The sequence below is a fragment of the Lissotriton helveticus genome, chromosome 12 (assembly GCF_964261635.1).
Source record: "Lissotriton helveticus chromosome 12, aLisHel1.1, whole genome shotgun sequence".
In the NCBI taxonomy this organism is placed as follows: domain Eukaryota; kingdom Metazoa; phylum Chordata; class Amphibia; order Caudata; family Salamandridae; genus Lissotriton; species Lissotriton helveticus.
The window spans coordinates 22,502,240-22,526,029 of NC_136073.1; the positions used below are offsets into that span (position 1 = coordinate 22,502,240).

General features: G+C 44.5%; 1 protein-coding gene across 7 annotated transcripts in view; it reads right to left on the reverse strand.

The window, feature by feature from the left end:
- Window positions 1-23,790, reverse strand: part of GATAD2A (GATA zinc finger domain containing 2A) — a 283,083-nt gene that overhangs the window by 18,630 nt on the left and 240,663 nt on the right. For 6 of the 7 annotated variants that reach the window (XM_078670398.1, XM_078670399.1, XM_078670397.1 and 3 more), the window contains 2 exons: window positions 13,312-13,503; window positions 7,044-7,314 (listed from right to left, as the gene is read on the reverse strand). In XM_078670398.1, the coding sequence (XP_078526524.1) occupies window positions 7,044-7,314; window positions 13,312-13,503 (463 nt within the window). The remainder of the gene's footprint in view (window positions 1-7,043; window positions 7,315-13,311; window positions 13,504-23,790) is intronic. The other variant, XM_078670402.1, reaches the window with a different exon arrangement.

Sequence of the window (23,790 nt, forward strand, 5' to 3'; positions counted from 1 at the left end):
ACACATTGTTTATTTATGTGTTGGTTTTGAAAACCGATAAATAAATGGCATTGTCATTTACAATGTCAATCGCTTAATCTTTCGCAAATGCGAGACCTATTGCATTTGCACCCACACACACACAGCCACACGCACACAGAGCCACACACAGAGCCCGCCCCCCCAACCCCCCCCACGTTCCTAAGAGAAGACCAAAACATGCCAGAGAAGTCTATAACATCACTGGTACTCGGTATTGGTAAGTGGTAACAAACCCAAATTCTAGGGTCAAAAGTAACAGAAGGCAGACAAATCACTGTTTTACTATGAATGTGTATAGTCGAAAAACACAGTGTGTAGTGAAATTTCAATGGTTAATATGCGGTGTAGAGAGGACTAGGCAGAATGGGGTGCACACAAACTAAAACAAAGGTGCTTATTAGGGAAAGGTTGTGTGTGAACACATGTACAAATGTGCACTACAATTAGTATAGGTGATAGCAGATGGCGCGCTGAAGAGCTCATGGGCGCCTATGAACTGTGGAGATAATGCGGAGCCGTAGGGCATGGGCACTCACTGGGTACGTCAGTTCATTAATGCCAGGAAGAAGGCAGGTTCCATATAGCAATTGCAGGACATCTTCCTGTGTGGTAATGCTCTTACACTAACCTCTGGAGGCAATAGTCAACTGAGAGCCAAGTACACCCCCTGAATTAATGATACACCCTAAAAACAGGGATTTCCCTGTGCCACCCACCCTTGGCTAACTCCGTACCCGAGGTAAACGGAACCATCGCTGGGCCTGAATTTATTTGGTACAGAGGACAGCAAGATAGCTGAATAATGCTTAAATGACCAGTCCAAACCAACTGTATCCCTTCAGTCGTTTTAGTTCCCTTATCCATTCTATCCACCATTCCAACCGACAAATGGTTACTACCAGGTTGCTGTTATCAATCCATAATTCTTGACATAGAGTATCATTTGTATTTGCTTGGGTCCTTTCACCCCCGAAGAGGAGGGCATCTTGGTGGTGAAAACCAGATGCTTATTCTTCCAACTGAATGGTGCGGTTTGTCCCCCTCCGCAAGATGCAAGGCTAAGCGTACCCAGTGGAAATTGCACCTGTTGTATGGGTTATGTTGCACACCGCACCGACATATGTGGACGAGAATGCCAAAATTATATCAACCATGAAATGTTTTGCCTGAGAGCTGAAACCACCATCCCAACTGGTAAGGGGTCACTACCAGGTTGCCGAAGCCCATCTATATTCATGACATATTTACACTGTGCACTTTAAGCTCCAACGGGGCATGTTGGCGCTGAATAAATAAGGCTAACTGAATGGCGTTATATTGTCCGCCTCTGCCAAGTGGGAGGGCTAAGTGTACATGGCCAGGAAATGAATCCGTGAACAAGAGGTGAACCAGTGAGCAAGAGGTTGATCCCCGGGCTGTGCCATGAATGCGTTACTCCACTAATCCCCCCCAACCCAGCAACAGAACCAGTGTTTTAATTAATTTATTAGATAAAACGTGTTGATGGCTTGACTAGTACATTTGGAATCATTAGTGGACATACACTCGTACGTACCTTAGCCCATGCTCCAGATTTAAAAATTCCCCACACAGTAAAATATAGACAAAAAGGGGGATAAGCATGGTCGTATAATAACGCATCTTGTAAACTAGAATGATTTATGAGCCCATGGGGAAGATTCATTATTCACTATAGAAGTACCATTACATTTGTTGAAGTACTAACCCAGAACTGTGTTTCACACACCATTAAAATGAATAAACCCAGACTGCGCTTGAAACACACGGTTGGCTGCCCACAAAGTGCGGCGTGCCATTTAAAAATTCCATTCATAAAAGGGGGTGGTGATGGACAGAGCATCTGAATTAAGCAGAACACTCCTACCCAGTCAAAAGATCAGGGCTTGATCCATCACCGTTTTTTAGCTCACTGCACCATCCCAGTTCAGAACCTGGCTACATGCAAATTAGTGTGACCCTGGCCCAGTGCATCATGGGAACAGGGCAGGCCAAACTACCGAGCCAATTCTTTACTGGAAAGGAAAAACAAGCTTCTGGGGACTTGTTTCTGGCATTACAGACAGGTCAGACTAATTTGCATGTAGCCAGGTTCTGAACTGGGATGGTGCAGTGAGCTAAAAAACGGTGATGGATCAAGCCCTGATCTTTTGACTGGGTAGGAGTGTTCTGCTTAATTCAGATACTCTGTCCATCACCACCCCCCTTTTTGAATCATTTAAAAATTCCAGGCATCTTACATAGGCCTAAAGAACCCACAGACCCATCCGTTCCGCACAAAATGGCCATTCCCTACGATGCCTAAAAGGACCTGTAATCGAAAAATCGTGGGCTACTTCTTGTGCCCCTAGATAACTAAGCTAGAAGTGGGGGAATGCAGATTGCGCAAACCGCTCCTCCCCTTTAGATGTTTGTGTCAGCACGCAAACTTAAGTACTCATCATACCGCAATAGCTGTAGGACACTGTGACCATATTCCCCGAGTCTTGAATAAAGAAATGTTCTAATCCCCCAGACCAGTGTAACCAGCCTCCCCAGTGAACACGTGACCCACTAGGTAAGAAGTCAAGCAACAAAATATCCTGCTCACGTGCCAGTGCTAAATGGAGACTGACCCACTCTGAACTTTTGTTTCAAATTAGCGCAGAAAATTACCGAAACCCATTTTACAAGGAATCCACCTTGCCAACCATGTTCCCTTCATCTTCACAGACAGGGAAACCTCCAGTAAGGCGCTATAACAATCTTCGTGAATGCAGTGGTTAAGCAAGTGAACGCACTGTGGAGACTTCAAACTGTATATAAATGCCGTTTATACCGAAGGCTAGAGCTCATGTTGCTTTCACTTGCTATAAGTTCATTGAAGCAGTGTCAATACACATCTGCGTTGGTGTAGAATCGCATCCCAAAGTGTGCTTGAAAGCAACGTGTGGCCCAGAATGAAAGTTATTATGTATACACGAGTACGCTCTACGGAAACACCACCTGCTATTTACAAAGTGCAGAGGAGTTAAATGGGTAAAATATGGCTGTGAAACAAACCCCACCTTTCAAATAAATGTAGCGCACATTAGACAGTAACCAGACGCAACGGGGTATGAGAAAACATGTTTTTCAAAAGAGTTTCACCCGATGGCGCCTATGTGATCACACGGAATCCACAACACACTACCTCTGAAGTTACAGCGCAGAAGAACAGCGAAAATATGATAGCAAGCGCTTCATTGAAAAGACCTCATTCTTCAAACTTCTGCCATTCTGGGTGAATCCTGACCCCGAGTATAGTAATGCCTACACCCCAGTGAGAATTAGGAGAAACATGATTTTATGTCCCTAGTCTTAGGTGAAGAGGCACCCCGCAAAAACATTTACCGCCCCTCCCACCAGCCAGGGCTCGGCTCCTCATTTTTGTAGCAACCTCAGATGAGCGAGGTGCCTCCCCCCTCATGTGGCAGCTGGAGGCCTCACACCGCGAGCTGCATCTCTCCTGTAACGGCACAGCCCCCACTCCGGTGCGGCCCCTTAAACCACCGCAATCTTTGGGACACGTTTAGACTGGATATTTTAAAGGTATTGTGTACATAATAGTTCGCTATGCGCCATATTCAGACGGAATATTTTAAAGTGTTCTGCACATATGAACCAGCTTTAGCCATAAAGATAACAGTTAGCAACGCAGTGCTCATCAACTTTGTTTAATGCCTCGCACCGCTGTGGGAAAGAGGCTCGTCCCCCACCTATGGCAGCTGGATGCCTCGCCCACCCCGCCACATTTATTCCAGAAAGGCGCGGCCCCTTAAACTTAAAAAGACATGATTCATATATATGTAAACCGACACGCACTCCATGGGGGAGCGTGCTCTGTGAACCAGGCGTGGCCTCCACTCTGGCGCGTAAACCTTCATCCTACCAAGACATTATTTAATCATCTATGCCGACCAGAACTCCATAATTGAGAGCCGTGAGAATGAGGCGCGGCCCCCGCCTATGGCAGCTGGATGACTCACCTGCCGCACTGCAACTCTTCCAGCACGGCGCAGCCTCTTAAAATTACAAAGTCATTTTTCATTTACATCTACCGACACGAACTCCACAGGGGAGCGCCGCTCTGTGAACCAGGCGTGTCCCCTGCATAAGACTGCGAGACGCCTCGCACTGCGAGGTGCTCAATACAATTATTGTAAAGTAAACTCGATCTGAAAGAACGACTCGCACACAAACTCGGTCTAAAAAAAAAACCAAGGTCATTTTGGGATTTGGGGGCGGGATTCGGGAGCGTGTTTGCGTGTTTTTCGTGCTCTCCCCTTCCCATTGGCTGGAAGGTAAAATTCCAGCCAATGGGAAGAGGAGAGGGCGGGACTTGAAAAAACACACTGAAACACCCCCGAATCGCGTTTTCACGGGAAAGCGTGATTGACAGGATCTTTCTCCCAATGGCTAGCCTCCATTTATGGAGCTAGCCAATGGGAGACAGAGGCGGGACCAAAGCCCCATATCTAGGACATAAGATTTCACCCTGGGCGGAGCAACTGCTACGCAGTTGCAACGGCCAGGGCGAAACCTAAAAACAGCAGAGTTCATAAAGCTCCCATCCTATACCATTCCAAGGCTCTCTCTTAAATCAAAACATAATGATTATCACAAATATTGTGGATGTTCAATGGACAAAGATCATTCTGCTGCTCAGATGTTAATACATGGGTGTGAGAAAAGACCCCTTTTTAGATGGTCTGTAGCATTTTTTTGCTAAATTTTATTTATGGTTTTTAGACACTGGGACACTGTAGTCCAATGTATGCGTTCTTATTCTAGAAGCTATTTTCCTTGTGAAAGGCTGTGGCTGTCTTATGACAAAATTAGAGTGCAGATAAACCCCAGGCAGAGTCCTAGGAAGCTTGGATCCGGTCCAGGGAAGGCATGGCTTGGCAGTTCGGGCTGGACTGTTCCCATGAGGCACAGGGTCAGACTGATTTGCATATGGCCATGTCTGAACTGGGGTGGCAGAGTGGGCTAAAGAACGGTGATGGATTAAACCCAGATCTGTTGACTGGGTGTGAGTGTTTGATTGGCTCAGATGCTCCGTCCATCACCACCCCCTTTTGTACTTATTTTCTCAGCAGTCTGCGGGGCATCACTGATCTCCATGGCAAAAGATCAAATCTGAGTACACACACACACACACACAAAGTGGGGTGGTAGTCGAAGCCAGATGGATCTGGTTTCACACACCCATTAACAATAACTAAATACAAGCAGCACTTTCCGAATTAAAGTACTACATCGCGGAATATGCATAGTATGGTAATCTAGAAGACGTCCATGCTGCAAAATTACCACTACCACTGCCTCCACTTCACTCCTTATGATGAATATTTTGTTTTTTTATTAGTGCCAACAAGAAATATGGTGGGATGCCGATGATGTATTCACCAGATGTGATACTATGGCAATGAACTTGCCACTCTTTTGTGCTCAAGGAAGGGACAGTTTTATCAGCAGCAGAACAGTTTACCAAGTTTTTCAGACCCCATGTAGTCTTTAGGATAAATACATAGTTGTGTTCTGAAAGTCTCTTAAGTGTTTCTTATCAATCAAGTAGTTTGATGACAGCCATTACGATTCAAGCAAGACAGAAGTGTTACCAGACTGGATGCTTTAAAGGCATTAAATTGGGTGGCCCCCTTTCCCTCTCCAGTGAGGCTTGTTTAAAACAGACTCACATTACAGACTATAACTTACCCTCACTTGCTGAGGCAGAACTGCCCCATGTATTCAGAGGAGTAGACTGGGCTATTAATGTATACCATGTGATGTGGATAAGTTATTTTACTGAGCATTCTTATGCTGCAATGGGAATCGTTCAACACATTTTAATCTATGAATGCCACCAATGTTGGAACAGTTAAGTTTTGATAAAAACACCTTTCTTTGCGGGTATTAACAAACAGTAGCTACAATAGCACATCGGGATCGACTGGACAACTAAAGTAGGTGCAGCAAAGTTGCACTTGCCATCTGGGCTTGAATGCCAGAAACTTTCAATGTTTGTTCAGATGAGCCAGACATGTTGGCTCGGAACAGTCAGTCAACATGTAACCAAAATGTACACTTTAGCAACTGACATCTTAGGCATTACAAATGAGAAGTCCAACTTTTGTGACATACAGGATGCAAAACCCTTTTAAAGTCACACGGCCAGCTAAAATGAAGCCATCAAACTCATCACCCAAGTGAAAAGAATATGCACGGCGTGTCGTCCACGTTCAGTAGCTCCTAATGAATTTATACAAACAAGTTTACATCTTTGTGCAATTTACTGAAAGCACTGGGAGAAAAGGACCGCCTACTTCAAATGTAGGCTGGAAAAAAAGGACTTGACTCGTCCGAACAAATTAACAAACCATCAGCATACCTGCAGATGGCTACTCCATTCAAGGAGTCATATTATACAGCCAGTTCCAAAATGACAACAAACCTAGCTGGCCATCGAAAGACTTGAACACTATCTGGTTATGTATAGTTTTGATTATAGGTGAAGTTCAAGTCATGTAAAGCCATTAATGTGACGCATATAGTGGATTTTGAAAGCACAAGGATTGTTCGAAGAGGTTTCTGGGACCATCCTCACAAACCTCTTCAAAATATTCCACCAATTCTCCATGTGTTGCCTTTTAACCGCCTCACCCTCACCAATATAATATCCAACCAGATATTTAAGACCATACATGATTATGAAACAGTTAAATCACTGGAACAGCGATCCACCTGATCTTCTGAAAGTTCTGTAAAATCCATCCATTTAACTGAATACATATCAAACCAGGTACAGCCATGTATAGATATTAACTAAAGACAATGTTTTTTAACTGATACTATGAGAATTACAAATATCAACACATCCTAAGAACAGACTTTACATAAACTGTCACGCACTTCGAAAAAGTGATAAGAAATATTGGATTCTTAAAAAAATTCTAATCGGAGGGGAAATGAGGCCAATATACCTTGAGTCTCTAGCAGATTCTGCACCACCGCTTCCAGGCCAACCAGGTAAATAAACTCATTGTTGGCTGCACTTGGCAGGAAGTTCATCTCTGGGGCAGGGGGTTTGGGGGGTGGAATCTCTAGCAAAGTCTTCTCCAGCTGCTTGCGCAGTGCAAGTTTGTCTGCTGCTTGCCTGCTGGCGGGTGAGAAATTTGAGTTCACTATGGAGGAGATTGTTGTCGTAGCGTTGCTGGATGTCACTGTTGTACCTTTTATTGAATTTGGAGAAGCCTGAAAAAATAAAGGATGGAAGGTAATTTTGATGGTGACATCGTAATGAATTATACAATAGTTGCATGCAAGAAAGACGTAGCGGGGAGGTATGCTGGCTCTTGCTCCAAAGTGGACACTCCTTACATGTTTGAATCCAGCTACAATACGACAACGGTTGACTCTTCGACTCACCAGTGACTTACGTAAACATACCCAACCCACCTGCCCACATCGGAGCAGCAAATGTGGCAATCTTGGGTGTGCCCAAGCTGGACCCACTGTTGCTGCCTAGCTCCTTACATTACACCACAATAGCTATTCATTTTATTTTCATGTGATAACTTATTTGCATGCCGCTGAGTTAGTGTCCAGATGATAAAGCATGTATTTGCTATAGATGCAGCTTAAGCTCCGAGATCTGAGTCTAAATGTGGACATGCTGGACTGATGTTATGTATTAAAGTTTAATACTTGTTAATGTCACAACTTGCCATACCCATAAGAAAAATTAATGTACTTACCTTCAGTAACTTATTCAGGTGGATATATCATCTTCCTGTATATTACTCATCAAAAGTACTTTCTAAGAGTCTTACTGGACCAGTGATATTTCCCCCAATTTAACATTCTTGTGGTGCAAAGGAAATCATCCAAGGAACAATGCATGAATTGCCTCCAGAAGCAACATTTTTGATAGTAGGAAATTATTTTCTATTTAATGAGTCTTACTGCAGAATGCTCATCCATAAATACTCCCAAACCAGCTAGACTGGAAGCTGGATGATCATCAGAATACAGGCAGAACCAGTGAAATAGACAAAGTGCTTTTGAAAGAGCTAGACTAAAACAGCCTTCTTTTTACAACATAGCCTATATATTGCCAAAGTATGTAATAATCACTATGTAGCCACATGACATATTAAGCACAACACTCTGGCAAGTTAATTAAAATGAATTCAACAAATGGTTACGTGTACCCCAATGCCATATGTTAGATCCATTTTTCGCCAGTTCACACCACATCCCAGGGCAGAGTCAAATGCAAACGGTTTGCTTTGTAGTTGCTAGATTGTTCTCTCCTAACAATTGGTCATGTGCTCTGCAGGTAAATTCCATATTCAGTCTTCACTTGAGGAGTGCAGACGAAAAAGTCAGCACAGCAATTTTCTGCATAAGAATATATATATATATATATATATATATATATATATATATATATATATATATACACACACACACATACATACAAACATATACACACACACGGTTGAATCAAATATCATCCTATCCAAAAGAAACTATGTATAAGAAGGTACAATGTAGACTAAGTCTAACCCATCCCCACATATACACACACAGTGTGCACAAGGGACAGATTGCTTTCAATTGCAGCCCTTCATTTCTCCCTAGTTAGATATATGCTTTACAAGTACTTGCACATAACATGACGTCAATACCTATAATGAGCAAGAAACAAAGCGGCGCAATGAACTCTCGTCAAGAGAATTAGAATTTAATTAAAAACCCAAACAGGGGCAGGAACATTTTATTTATCCTGTATGCATCAGTTCGTAGCATGCAGTGCTGTAGACGACGTGCTCAGACGTTTGCAGTTTGTTTTTCTTCAAAAATGTCCTTTCAAGTAATGGGGTGCATTGTGACTTCTCCCTTAGTGGGCAATGCACATGGCCATCTTCTCCAAGCTATATTGTTATTCGCATAGCAGGCGAGAGCATGTTGCCCCATGTGTATTGTCAACCAGGTAATACCTGGAGAGAAACTAAAACATGCTTACGAGGAGTGTGGGTGGGTATATGTATGTGAATCTACAGAGCTGTAGGTTATAAAGGGTATCCATGGCCTGGGTCCCTCATATTTAGCGGCGACGTTTACCCTTTATAATCCAGCACGCATCCTGCACTCTAGCAATCAATCTCTGCTCCCAATTGCTAAAAAGGCAAGACAGGGCGGTAAAGCTCTATCTTACCTTGGACCCTGCCTCTGGAATAAACTTCCTGATTCTCTTAGGCTATGTATGGAACCATATGACGTTCAGGAAACGGTTAAAAACCTTTCTGTTCCAGGCTCAGTAATTCCATCGATTTCCTAGCTCTTCCATCCGGTATACTCACTTGCGTTGGGCGAAGAGATACTCCCTTCGGGAGTCTATTCTCAAGCGGTACAAACCCATAAATAAACAGATGCTTATGGGGTAACACTTTCTGTTCGTAGCACTTGTGGCTGTAGATAAGCATGCTATGCATAGACTATAAAGCAGTATCCTCCAAATGTAGTAGACAGTGAGTGGATGATGCACATGTCCATACAGTCTTAAGGACTTTATTTCAGACAACCATAGCCTGCTGGCGGGCTTAGATGGCCACACAATAGTATATGTTAAAAATGTGTGAGGTTGACCAGGTGGCTGCTTTTCTTTCTTTTTTTTAAACCAAGAAAGCCATGGTTGCCCCTTTTGTATGGTTTGTGTGTGCCATGAGGGAGAAGAAATGCGTTACTTACATGTAACTGCAGTTATCCAGTATTGGTATCTTTCATAGATTCACATGCCTGAATCATTCCCCGTCGTCGGGGTGGGAGTCCCCGGTACATAAAAAGAGTAATGTCATAAAGGCATATACATAGTAATAGGCCAGAGGCCTCTCATTAGTAACATGTTCTTTTGTAAAAAGGACCAAACTTTGGCCAAGAGCCAATCAGATATCACCACCCTCTAGAACCTTCCTGGAAGGAGCCCTAGTCCCTCAGATTTTCATAAGCACAGTGATAAGTAGTACCTACTGAGAGAACCAAGGTGAGCCCTTCCAGGGGAGGTGGGTGGGTTGCATGTGAATCTATGAAAGATACCAATACTGGATAACTGCAGTTACAGGTAAGTAACGCATTTCTTATCCAGTATTAGGGGTATCTTTCATAGATTCACATGCCTGATTCAGAGTAGCAAGCAATCACAAGCACATTTCGTATGGTACAACATGTAAAATCACTCTATATTAGAATACCAATTGTGAAATATAACAAGTACCAAAATACCATATAAAAGAGAAATGTGCGAGTAGACAGTAGGAAGGTGGGATGAAAGAGAAGGCTCACCTCTAGTGAAATAGATGACAGAGCACAGCTTGTCCTACTGCTGCATCTTTCATAAGTTCAGAATCCAAGCAGTAGTGCCTGGTGAACGTATGTGGCATCTTCCATGTCGCACCTCTGCATATGTCGATAATGGGCACTCCTGCAAAGAGCGCCACTGAAGTGGAGACCGCTCTGGTTGAATGAGCCCGAACTTTAGAATGCAGAGGATGGATGACCTACCTGTTGATGGCAGAAAGTAATGGCTGCAGAGATCCAACGAGAAATGCTCTGCTTAGTTAATGGAAGACCCTTTCTGGCCCTGCTGAAGGCAACAAAAAGCTGGTTGGATTTCCGAAACTGTTCTGTTCGGTGAATGTAGAACTTCAAACAACGTTTGAGGTCTAAAGAGTGGAGAGAACTCTCTGCTGCGGAAAGTGGCTTTGGGAAGAAAGTCCGCAAGACTATAGGTTCATTCAGGTGAAAATTAGACGGAACTTTTGGGATGAATTTAGGGTTGGTCCTTAGAATAACTCTGTCCTGTTGGAACTGCAGGAAAGGATCCTGAATAGAGAAGGCTTGCAGCTCACTTACACGCCTTGCTGATGTGAGCGCTAGTAGGAGAGCGGTTTTCCAAGACGGGTATTTGAAATCGGCTCTGTGTATTGGCTCAAAGGGATGTTTCATCAGTTGAGCAAGCACAATGTTTAGCTGCCAGGCGGGTGGTAAAGCTCTCACCGGAGGGAATGTCCAGAACAGGCCTTTTAGAAATTGCTTAACCAGTCTATTGGACTAGAGGGAAGTACCTTTTGGTTTCCATTTCCCTTTGGTCATTAACCCCTTCAGCGCTAATGACAAGGGTAACTCGTCATGGACTTTCCATTGATTTCAATGGAAAGTCAATGGAGCTCATCGAACACCCTTAGCAGCCAAGTGGTTAAGTGCCTCGTCAACGAGGCAGCCTTCAGTGGTTTCAAGTCTGACATTTTTGTCTCGGTCCCCAAATGTTTTTGGGATGTTACCTAGCTCTGCTTTCAAAGAACTCCCTCCTTGGACTTTGTAGGCTGCTTGGTCACTGTTTCGACAACCTCCTTTACTTCAGTGTCACAGCCCTCCACCGTTGCCACTTCTGTCTCCTTAACATTGTCATCTTCCTCACTTGACAGTACGAGACCTCTCAGCGAGAAGCAACATTGGTTTTGTGCTTGCATGCTTGTATGGGGTTCTCAACTCAGTTTTTCCCTCACTCTTAGGGCCTTCGGCCTGAATTCGGAGTACACTCTGCAGGTCTTAGTATCATGGTCTCTTGGCAGGCAGCGGTTGCAGCCCTAGTGGTTGTCTTTCTGCATGAAATTTCGGTGGCAGTGGGGGTAGAACCTGATGTCCTGGGTGGTTTGTTCTCTTCTGGTTGGTTGACAGCTTTTGCAGTCTACGATATTCTTCTATCACCTTTTTGGATGGTTTTGTTCTCACCTTCAATGGATAGCTTTCTAGTTTTATCTGGTCAACAAACCATAGGTTTGTGGGGAAGCTTATCTAAGCACCTTCGGAGCTCCACCAGATCAAATGGTGGAAAAAAATAAGAAGTTGAAGATGACAACCACACACAAGGGCTTCCGGGGCATATTTCTGATGTCACAAGAAGATGGAAACAGCACAAATGGCTACACACTACACCCAATAAAGAAAAGAGGACTAAAAAAGATGATTTCATACCCAACCACTATATGGTGGAATAATGCAGAGAATGTGAATTCATAAAAGGATTCATGGTGCAAACCTGAAACCTCCAGTTGAAGACTACTGTTTAGTGACTGCAAAGCAGTTGTGTCATCAGGCACTCACTAGCGGATATCTGTGAAGTACTTATAGAGAAGAGATCTGCACAAGTCAGTGTCCATTAGAAACAGAGCAGAATTATATTAAAATATCTTTCCTGATACATATAAGAAGCCATGCTGTGGAACTTCAACTACTTCACAAGTAGACAATACATGTTCAGGTGAGTCATAGTTGATATGAAGCATTCAGTCACTACTTCTCAATGTATGTTATTTATTAATCCTATTTTTTTTAATGTTACACACTCCATATAGGGTTCTTGTAACAAACAGCCTGTATTATCAGAAAATAGATAGCCTAAAAATACAAGAAGAAATAAACAGTGGTACCTCAAGTAGGTGGAAAAGCAAAGTACATAGAGTGATCTTTAGGTCAAAGACATCGCCTAGTCTTGAGGAAAAGAAAAATCAATGTGGTTTCAGGTTCCTTTGGAACATGGTGACTTGGTACTGAAGCACCTCTGGTAAACAATTCAGCAGGTAGACATCAATTCCTTAAGGCACCAAAACCATTACTACTCCCTTCAGAAATGAACAGTTATGCACGGCAGGACTTGAAGATTTTTTTTTTTTTTTAGAAGGTGGAAATAAATCAGCCCTGTCTGACAGCAGCTGTTGGTGACCAGTGAATTGAGGAAAACTAAAGGCTTAAGAAAACTTACGTTGGTTATGTATGCTATGACTCTACACATTTGCCCTATGTGGTTGTATTTATATTTAAAACCTATCTATAAATTAAAATAATAAAGTAACAAACACGCCACCATCCAAATGATAGCCATAGTCAGCGGATGTTTACAAATTACCCTTTGTATTTCTTATAATCCAAGCAAAAGTGGAGAACATGGCTTACAACCCCACATTCACATACCCACAAAAACATTACAAATCTCAGGCATGCACTACTGACTAAGATTTTTAAAATTCAGATGAATCTCTCAATTGTGGCATCTATTCCACACAATCTTGTTTATGCATTTTGTGCCCAATCTCAGCATCCCTAGCTTGTCTTAAGTTACACAGGAACGGTGATTTGTAAAAGGCACCTTAAATTTTTTTTAAAAGAAAGGTATCAGCAGCTACTCACCTGGGGGATGTTGACAAGTAGGCTCGTATTAGGCACATTAGCAACCCGGATAAGACCCTGCTGGATAATTCGCTGACCCTGAATTTGTACACTTGGTACGGATGCCCGAGGAGCTAACAGCAGAGGCGGCGGGCCCGTGCTGGAGTGCTGTCGGATACTGGGGATCTGTTGCTGTGAGACAGAGATTGGCTGCTTCCAAAGGGCAAAAAATAGTGAAAAAACAGGAGGAAAAAACAAAATAGTGCAATTAGACAACCCAACATTTACTTAATACAGATAGGATTACAATGTCATAAATGCCATAAGAAAACCACAGAATATGAAGTATACACATTTAAAAAAAATGTCTCAATGGTCAGTGAAGCTCCTTAATTGCCTGCTTGTGAAGACTGAGGAGCCGACACCAATTCTCTGGCTCACCAGTACATGAAATGCTTCAAAAACTTTCTCTGTACTGATGCAGAATGGTAACAAACCAGGTTATTTTTCTGTCACCATGGTGATCGATTCTGCTGGCTAGCAAACCAGTTTGAGTTGAGGCGTGTTGGGTTGTCTCCTTAAAATCATCTTCAAAGATGTGCAACTTTAAGATTTCATGACCTATGGGAAGCACTGTACTCTTAATGAAGCAATTGTGCCTTCTCCAGCATTAGATCTTTCATAGATGCAGTTGTCCGGCTGGAAACCTGTAATCAATGCTAGCACAGCAGTTTACCATTACACTTAATGGCACTGAAAAAAGCCTAAGACTACAGACCAAACCAGTCCACCTCATTATGTGACCCAAACTTCAGGACTAGCAGCACTGCCTTTGATAGAGGCCAGATTTTCTATTATATTTTCAGTGATATGAAATCCTTTTATGACTTTGTCCCCATTTGATTTTTCCAGGTGGTTTTCACCTAGATTTCCAATTTGAACAGCTTCAGCTGTAATTTCTAGTAGCAAGGCAGTATCTTGCCCTGTTTTTGTCACTGGATTTTTTATTCTTTTGCAATGGCAAAGGCCGTTTAGGGTCAAACTTCTGGTCAGCCGTGGAAGTAGGTAGAAAAGGATAGCCACCCTAGATGCAGAAAACAAAGAGATGAGTGTTGCCAAGTCTTAAGTTGCTACAGAAAAAGGAATATGTTACTTACCCTGTAAACATCTATTCGTAGCATGTAGCGCCATAGATTCAAATGCTCAGCATGATGCGGCCATCTAGTGTTGAACACAAACGATTACAAGTTGTTTGAAGAAGTCTTCAAATCACAAGGTACAGTGACAACTCTGGAGTGTATTGCGCATATTGCTCTGCTCCTTTAAGATTTTTTTGGCTTATTGGGTAAGCTTAAAAAAAAAAAAAGGAGCAATGGAGTGGCAGAATAAAGAAACATGCGTATATTTGTGAATGTGCTAATTAGGTATGTAAATATTGAGTAATGCAACCCAAAGCTTATGGGGAGGAGGGTGTGTGCATATGAATCCACCGCACTACACGCTACGTATAGATGCTTACAGTGTAAGAATATTTCATCTGTAGCATGTGTTGGCCAAAGATACATATGCTTAGAATTGAATGCAAAGCATAGCTCCCCTTTGCAGTGGTTAGCGATTGGTTGAAGTACGGCTTGACCCCCCCTGGCTTGTTGACGATTAAATACATGAACACAGTAGTGCTTAGTACAGGTAGGAGGGTTATTCCATGTTGGTGCTTTACAAATATACTCTAAAGGGATATTTGCTAGGAAAGCCATAGTGGCTTCTTGTTTACATGTGGAATAAGCCCTTGGTGGTATTGTAAGCACCTTTTTGGCTTTATAACAACATGTCTGAATTCATGACTATCCATGTAGCAATTCCTGCTTTGGATATTGATGCCCCCTGCTAAGGTTTGTTAAAAGCATCAAAAAGCTGTTGTGCTTTTTGAGAAGATTTTGTTCTGTCAATGTAGGACATGATAGACCGTTTAACATCTAATGTATGCAGGGCTCGCTCTGCTACTGTCTCTCGTTTAGAAAAACAAACACTTGTAGCTCTATGGTTTGACTTGTGTGAAAGGTTGAGACTGCTTTAGGTAGAAATCGTATAGTTTCTTACCGGTCGGTGTAGTTTTGCAGCTTGAAGACTTTCTGGATTCACTATGCTGTGCATTATTCCGCCATCTGGTGGTTGGGTCTGGGATAGTAGAATTCATTTTTTGTGGCCCAGGTGGGCGTCCACATACCACCATTTGGTGTCCTTCGTGACGTCGACACGCTTGCTCCGGAAGCTCCCACCTTTGGTCGCCATCTTCGGGTTCTTTTTTCTTGTCTTGTGTTACTTTTGTTCCTCCTTTAATCTTGTAAAGTCTTTTCTTCAGTTTTAATCCCTTTCCTCCTGTCTCATCTTTCTGGCGGAGAAGGGTGGGATCCCTAGTGAATCCAGAAAGTCTTCAAGCTGCAAAACTACACAGACAGGTAAGAAACTATATGTTTAGAGCGTGAATCTATCTCGATTTACTATGCTGTGCATAGACTTTGTAGCTATTTGTCCTTATTGTGGTGGTTAGGTGGAAGATGAGCTCTGGTTACTGTATATGTGTTGTAAGACCTGTCCCACTTGTGCTTCCTTGTTCATTTGGATATCTACACAGTAGTGCTTAGTGAACGTGTGCACTGAACACAATGTTGCAGCTTGGCAAATGAATTGAATTGGTGTGTTAGCTAGAAACGCAATTGTAGATCTTTTCTTCCTTGTTGAGTGAGCATGAGCTGCTCCTTGAAACGGTTGACCCACTTGTTTGTGGCAGAGTTGTATGGTTTGCGTAACTGGTCATACCAAAAAACAGCTGGCAAAAGATACAAAGAATTGCTTTGTTTTTCTGCACTCTTTTGTCCTTTCTATATAGTGCATTACTACCGTCCTGGTGTCCAGTGTGTGCAACGCCCTTTCTGTGCTTGTGGAAGGTTTTTGGAAAAAACGTAGTATTTGAATCGCCTGATTGATGTGGAACTGTGACACCACCTTTGGCATGAAATGTGGGTCTGTTCTCATGACAATCCTATCACTGTATTTGTAGGTAAGGTTCTTGAAGTATTCGCACTCTTAATTCATTCACTCTTCGTAGCGATGTGATAGCTACTAAGAAGGCTGTCTTCAGCCAGAGCATGTGCAGTGTAGCTTTGTGAATAGGCTCAAATGGTGCCTTCATCAATTGCGTTAGCACTACGTTGAGGTTTCATGCTGGTGCTGGCACTCTGTGTGGAGGTGCGATTCTTTTTGCTCCTTCTAGGAATCTTTTTACCACTTGGGAGGTGAAGAAACTGTCCCCAGTTTCTCCTCTTGTGTAAGCCACTATTGCAGCTAAGTGCACCCTTAGGGATGTGTAGCTTAGTTTATTCTGTAGTAGATGTGTTAAGTAGGTTAGTACTGTAGATTCCCTTGTAATCTTCCTTTGTAGTTTCTCCCCAATGCACCATTCGGAGAATCTTTTCCATTTTGCTACGTAGCACTTTCTTGTGGTAGGTCTCCTTGCCTCTCTGAGTACCACCATTGTGCTTGCCGGTAGTTTGAGGTGTGCAAATTCTAGGTCTTCAGGAGCCATGCTGCTAAGCTGAGGCGCTCTGGGTGTAGCACCTTTCCATTCTGCATTGTTAACAGGTCCCTTCTTCTTGGGAATCTGTGTGCTGGTGCTTGAGCCATTTTCACTATTTGTGAGAACCAGGACTGCCTGGCCCACTGAGGTGCTATTAGAATTAGCGACATGTTGCTGATTCTGCATTTGCTAAGTACCCTGTGTATCAGTGGTATCGGGGGGAAAAGCGTATGCAACTGTCTTTGACCAACGTATCCATAGCGCATTCCCTTGTGACTGATGGTCTGGTTGTCTGGATGCAAAGTGTTGGCATTTTGGTGTGTTACAAATAGGTCTGTTTGCGATGTCCCCTACTTCCGGAATACTCTTTGTATTTCTTGTTGGCTGATTTCCCATTCGGGGGATGCTGACATCTGCTGAGTCTGTCTGCTTCCACATGGTCATTCCCTGGGAGATGAATTGTTAGTAGGTCTACTTGCCCCAGTGTTGGAACTTTGATAGATTCCCGTAGCTTCTCAACAACTCTTGGATTTCTACTATATTCTCTTGAGAATGTCTGATAAAGAGAAGAAAGCTTTATTTAAGGCCTGTGCTACTTGCTCTAAAAAAAGCCTTTATGTTGAAGATAAGCATAAGGATTTATTATTTGTACCCGGATTACAAGGCCACTGATAGTAAGATCTGCAAGACCTTTTCTACTAAGACCCTGAGAGACAGGGAAGGGCGACTTTTGACCTGGTTACAGAAGATTAAGTCACGGAATGAAGTAATTTCAAGTGACAGTGAAGATTCCTCCTCAGCAACATCTTCAGGGAGGTCTAAAAAGAGGAGTAGGTCTTCCCCTTCAACTAAGCCTCCTGCTAAGGCCTCTCAAAAGACCTCTGATAGGTCTAGCAGGCTCAGTCCGAAGAAATCTCTTCACCGAGGTGTAAAGGAGAGGGAAGGACTTGTTCCTGAGGTACTTCCAACTCAGAAGGTGATTCTTGGACCTTCTATTACCTCTCCACCAACTGAAAAGGCTAAACTTTTCAAGAAACCTACATCTGTACCTCAGGAGGGAAAATCTGAGAAGAAAACCAGTTAGTCGACTACGATAATTCCAGGTACGTCGACAACTAAAATCCACCAGATGTCGAATTCGGCTCCGTCGACGGTCACGTCGTCGAGAGCTTCACCGTTGACAGCTTCGACGACGACTTCGTCGACAGTGGCATCGACGATGCCAACAACCTCGACGATGGAGACATCGACAACGGTTATGATGGTGCGGACGTCAAGCTTGTCAACGGTTCAGTTCGCCGACGACGATCCTTCCACCGACGACGATGCATTCTACAATGATGAATCATTCGACGACGTCGTTGACTCAGTCCACGGTGCAGAAAGTCAAAATCTATATTAAAAGACGCCAAATAACACCGGAAATGACATCACCGCGGAGGGTAACACCATTGCCTTCTACATTACTTTTGAACAAGGAATACTCAGATGAGGATGATAGTCCTTATGGAGATGCGTACAGCCCTTCTCTGCTCCAGGTGAAATACCAGGACTCAGATTCTGATGATTATTACTTGGAACAAATGTAACTTCCTCCTCGTGATAGACCTCAAGAACAGTCACATCAAGGCATGTTGGCCATGCCTTCTACCCTTATAAATGACTTGCAGATTAAGTTAGAGGATTATAGAAGATTTCCATCTCAAGCCTCCGAGGTAATTCAACCACCTTCACTGTCACCACCACCAACAACGCCACCTCCATCTACGCCTACGGCTCAGCCGCCAGAATGAATATGCTACTTACCAGTATGCATCTGTTCTTGGCATGTAGGGCTGCTGACATTCATATCTATAGCATAGATCGCCGCCTAGTGTTGGGTCCGGATGATTGCACATTGTTGTCCTGGAAGAGTCTTCGAAGTATCACGAGATAGGTGGCTCCTCCCCTGGACTACAGTGCGCATGGGCATCGACTCCATCCTCAGATTGTTTTTAGCCATTGTGGCGAAGATGGAGTGTAACAGTGTAAGCGATGGCCATGCTAAGAGTAGGTGTAAAATTCTGCAGCCGCTACAGGCGCCGGGGAGGAGGGCGGGCGATATGAATGTCAGCAGCCCTACATGCCAAGAACAGATGCATACTGGTAAGTAGCATATTCAGTTCGAGGCATGTGGGCTGCTGAATTCATATCTATAGCATACAATACATAGCAGTCCCTCCATTAACGGCGGCCGCCTGTGCCAGCTGCAGACGTCTGAAAGAGTGTTTTAAGAACAGCCTGCCCTACAGCTGCTTGGAGTGCACATCTACACAGTAGTGTTAAGTAAATGTGTGTGGTGTAGACCATGTGGCTGCTCTACAAATATCTTCCAAAGGGATATTACCAAGGAAAGCCATGGAGGCCCCCAACTTGCGGGTGGAGTGGGCTCTGGGGGGGACCGTTAAGGTGCGCTTAGCCTTGTGATAGCAAATCTGAATACACTTAACGATCCACCTTGCTATACCTGCTTTGGAAATGGGGTTGCCTTTGTGCTGGGCTGAAAAGGCAACAAAGAGTTGTTGTGTCTTCCTACATTCTTTGGTCCTATCGATGTAGTACATCAAAGCTCGTTTGACATCAAGAGTGTGGAGCATTCTTTCGGCAACCGTCTCTGGGTTCTGAAAGAACGCGGGCCGCTCAATGGTCTGATTGACATGGAACTGCGAAACCACTTTAGGAAGAAATTTAGGGTTAGTGCGGAGCACCACCCTGTTGGAGTGAATTTGAATGAATGGCTCTTGTACAGTGAGCGCCTGTAGCTCACTAACACGTCGTAGAGACGTAATGGCAATGAGAAAAGCCACTTTCCACGTTAAGAACTGAATTTCACATGAATGTAGAGGCTCAAAAGGTGGGCCCATCAACCTGGTGAGGACCACATTGAGGTTCCATACAGGAGCTGGCGGGGTCCTGGGAGGGATGACCCGCTTCAGTCCTTCTAGGAAGGCTTTAAAGGCAGGCACCCTGAAAACGGAGAGATGCTGCCTGTTTTGGAGATAAGCCGCTATGGCGGATAAGTGTATCCGAATGGAAGCATATGCTAGATTGCATTTGTAAAGATGTAACAAATAACATATGATGTTGGGAATAGATGCATCTAGCGGGTTGATGTTGTGTTCAGTACAGTAAATGACAAACCGCTTCCTTTTCGCTGCATAGCAGGCCCTAGTAGTGGGCTTTCTTGCCTCCCGAATGATATCCATGCATTCAGGAGGCAAGTCAAGGTAGCCAAACTCTAAGACTTCAGGAGCCAGATCGCCAAGTTGAGCTGTTGCGGATCTGGATGCTGAATGTCGCCACGGTTCTGCGTCAAAAGCCTGAGTGTGAGGTGCGGCCTTTGATGCGGTACCACGGAGAGTTCTAGAAACGTGGTGTACCATGGTTGGCGTGCCCACGTTGGAGCAACCAGGATGAGAGTCATCGAGTGTTGCTTTAGCTTTCGCGCCACCAGCGGAATGAGAGGCGCTGGGGGAAAAGCGTACGCAAATCTGCCTGACCAGTTCATCCATATCGCATTGCCCTGCGACTGTGGGTGAGGGAACCTGGCGGCAAAGCTTTGGCATTTTGCGTTTTCCCGTGGCGAACAGGTCTATCTCCGGATGACCCCACTGCTGGAAGTACGGCCTGAGTACTGATGGATGTATCTCCCACTCGTGCATTTGGTGGCTGTGCCTGCTGAGCAGGTCCGCCATCTGATTGTCTTTGCCCGGGAGGTGTTCCGCCATGAGGAAGATGTTCCTCTGAATGGCCCACTTCCACATGCTCTGAGCCAGATGAGACAACTGTGGAGAGTGTGTACCTCCCTGCTTTTGGATGTAGTACATGGCCGTCATGTTGTCCGTCCGGATCAACACGACCTTGTTGCACAGATGTACTGTGAACGCTTTCATTGCCATGAAGATTGCCATCAGTTCTAGGTAGTTGATGTGCATCTTCTTTTGCTGCGTCGTCCATAGACCCTGCACCGTGTAGTGGAGTACTCATTACGGGCTCAAGAAAACACTCATATATAACCCCTGACTTGAAATCTCTGAAATGGCTGCCCTTTGAAGCCAGAATACAACTGAAAATTGCTGTGATGACACACGCGGCTGTACACCACAATGCACCTAACTACCTCACTCAAAAGCTAACTATATCAGGAGGGTCGAGATCCAATAGAAGTTCAAAAAATCTACTCTTGAAACCTCGCAGATTCCGGAAAGAAAAAACATACAAACGCTCCTTCTCAGGAATGGCGCCGAGGATCTGGAACGCTCTCCCCCCCGAAACCAGGCTTATCACCTCCTCGGCCTTCTTTAAGAAAGAGGTGAAAGACATCCTCATGGCTAAGTTCACCTGAACTTTAATGCCTGTTCCTCAGTGACTTTCGTGCCGCTTGGGTATTACTGGTTTCACGTTTGTCTAATGTCAAATAATGTCATATTTGCATGATCTAGATTTGTTTATTCCTCTTGTTTGCCACAATTACATGATGGTCAGTCGATCCTTTTATGCTACTCACTAAATATCTATTATTAGACTATTCATGTTAGCCTACTGTATATCGAGGCCCCTTCCCCTTGCTCCCTGTAACTTATAGATACTTATAGCATAAGTTCTCCTGATTTTTATCGTAGTTGTATGTAAGACTCAGTATCGTCTTTTATTTTAGCCTATCTGATTGTTTACTGTCATTCTATTAGAACTTGATTGCTATCCGATCATGCTACTGAAGTTTATATTTGCAACCAATATTATGTCGCGGCACCTTCATGCTATCGTCACCCCCTGTTTCTGTGAAGCGCTCTGATATCTGTAAAGATCTTGTTCGCGCTATATAAAACTCTGAATAAATAAATAAATACATGAGCTCCCCATCCCTGGAGAGATGCGTCTGTTAGGACAATCTGTGGCACAGGCTCCTGTAAGGGTCGGCCCTTGCAAAGGTTGTGTGGAGTCCACCAATGCAGAGAGTTGTATGCCCGACCGGTCACCAACACTAGGTCGTTCAACTGTCCTTGAGCCTGAGTCCACTGATGAGCCAAGCATTCTTGGAGCGGACGCATATGTAGCCTCGCGTGCGGGACTATGAAGATGCAGGAGGCCATCATGCCTATCAACTGCATGAACACTCTTGCTGGAAGCGAGTGTTGCGGTCTGAACTTTTGGATCAGTGACTGAATGTTGTCGATCCTCACTGAATTTGGCTGAGCCATGGCTGCCAGAGTATCTATTGTCGCGCCCAGATACTGCCGCACATGGGCTGGCTGAAGGTGCGACTTCGGATAGTTCAGTGAGAAGCCCAGACCGTGAAGAAGGTGAATGGTGTGGGACATGGCGGCGCACTGCTGGGACGACTTTGCCTGAACCAGCCAGTCGTCCAGATAAGGGTAGACATGCACGTTCTGCCTCCTGAGGTGCGCAGCCATTGTCGCCAGACATTTCGTGAACACTCTGGGGGCTGTGGTCACTCCGAAAGGAAGGACCTTGAATTGATAATGCCGATTCTGAATGGTGAATCTGAGGTATTTCCTGTGTGATGGTGGAGAGGAATGTGAAAGTAAGCATCCTTGAGATCCAAGGTTGCGAGGAAGTCTCCCTGATTGAGTAACGGAAGAACCTGCTGCAGTGTTAGCATGTGGAAGTGTTCGGAGAGAATATACTGGTTTAGGGGTCTGAGGTCCAGAATGGGTCTGAGGGACCCGTCCTCCTTTGGGATCAAGAAGTACAGGGAGTACACTCCTGTGCCTTCTTCCTCCACTGGCACGAGCTCTATTGCGCCTTTTTGCAGCATGACAAGAACCTCCTGCTGCAATAAGTGCAAATGCTCTGTGGACATAGGACGGTGTTTTGATGTTATGTTGGGTGGAGTGGATGTTCGCTCCAGACAATAACCGAATTGGATAAGCTTCCTGACCCACCTGACTGTGGTGATGGATTTCCAGACCGGCAGGAACCGCTGGAGTCTCCCCCCGACAGGTGTGGAATGGTCGGGGGGCAGTGACAGGGCGTCACTGTTTGTTGGTGGTGGAGGAACGGGAGTTGTTGTTACCCCTGCCTCTGCCCTTGGTGCTGTTGCCCCGATATCCTCCTCTACTTTGCTTGGTGTAAGAGGATTGCGCCCCACCTTTATTGAATGGCGTTTGCTGGGACATCTGGCCTCTGGAAACACCTCTATTGCCTGAGCGACGAAAAGTGCTCCCCCTAAACTGTTGGGACTGGAGAGCTCCCATGGACTTAGCAGTCTCGGTATCCTTCTTTATTTTTTCCAGGGTGGTATCCACCTCAGGACCAAATAATCGGTTTACCGGCTGGTTGAGGATGGTAGTTTGTATCTCCGGTTTAAACCCAGAGATTCTGAGCCATGCCTGACGTCTCAACATCACACTGGTGTTAATTTCCCTGGCTGCAGTGTCCGCAACGTCTAGTGCACACTTAATAGAAGCGTTGGAGAGGAGTTTCCCTTCCTGAATAAGCATCTCCGCTGCCTCTTTATATTGATCTGGTAGATGTTACAACAGGGTCTCTAGTGTGTCGTAGTGTGCCCTGTCGTATCTGGCCAAGAGGGCTTAGGTGTTTGAGATACACCAGATATTGGCTGCCTGAGCTGCTACTCTTTTCCCCGATGCTTCCAGCACTTTGGATTCTTTGTCTGGGAGAGGAGCTTCACCAGTGGTTTGAGAGTTCGCCCTTTTACGGGCATTAGAAACGACCAGAGAGTCCAATGGCAACTGGCCCTTGATGTAGGTAGGATCGCCAGGTGCCGGTCTGTATTTCTTTTCAATTCTAGGGTTGACCACCCTTGCCCGTGTGGGTTCCTTAAAAATGTCTGCATCATGTTTCAGGACCCCTTTCAGCATAGGGAGAGTCTTCACAGTCTTTTCAGCTGTTGAAAAAGT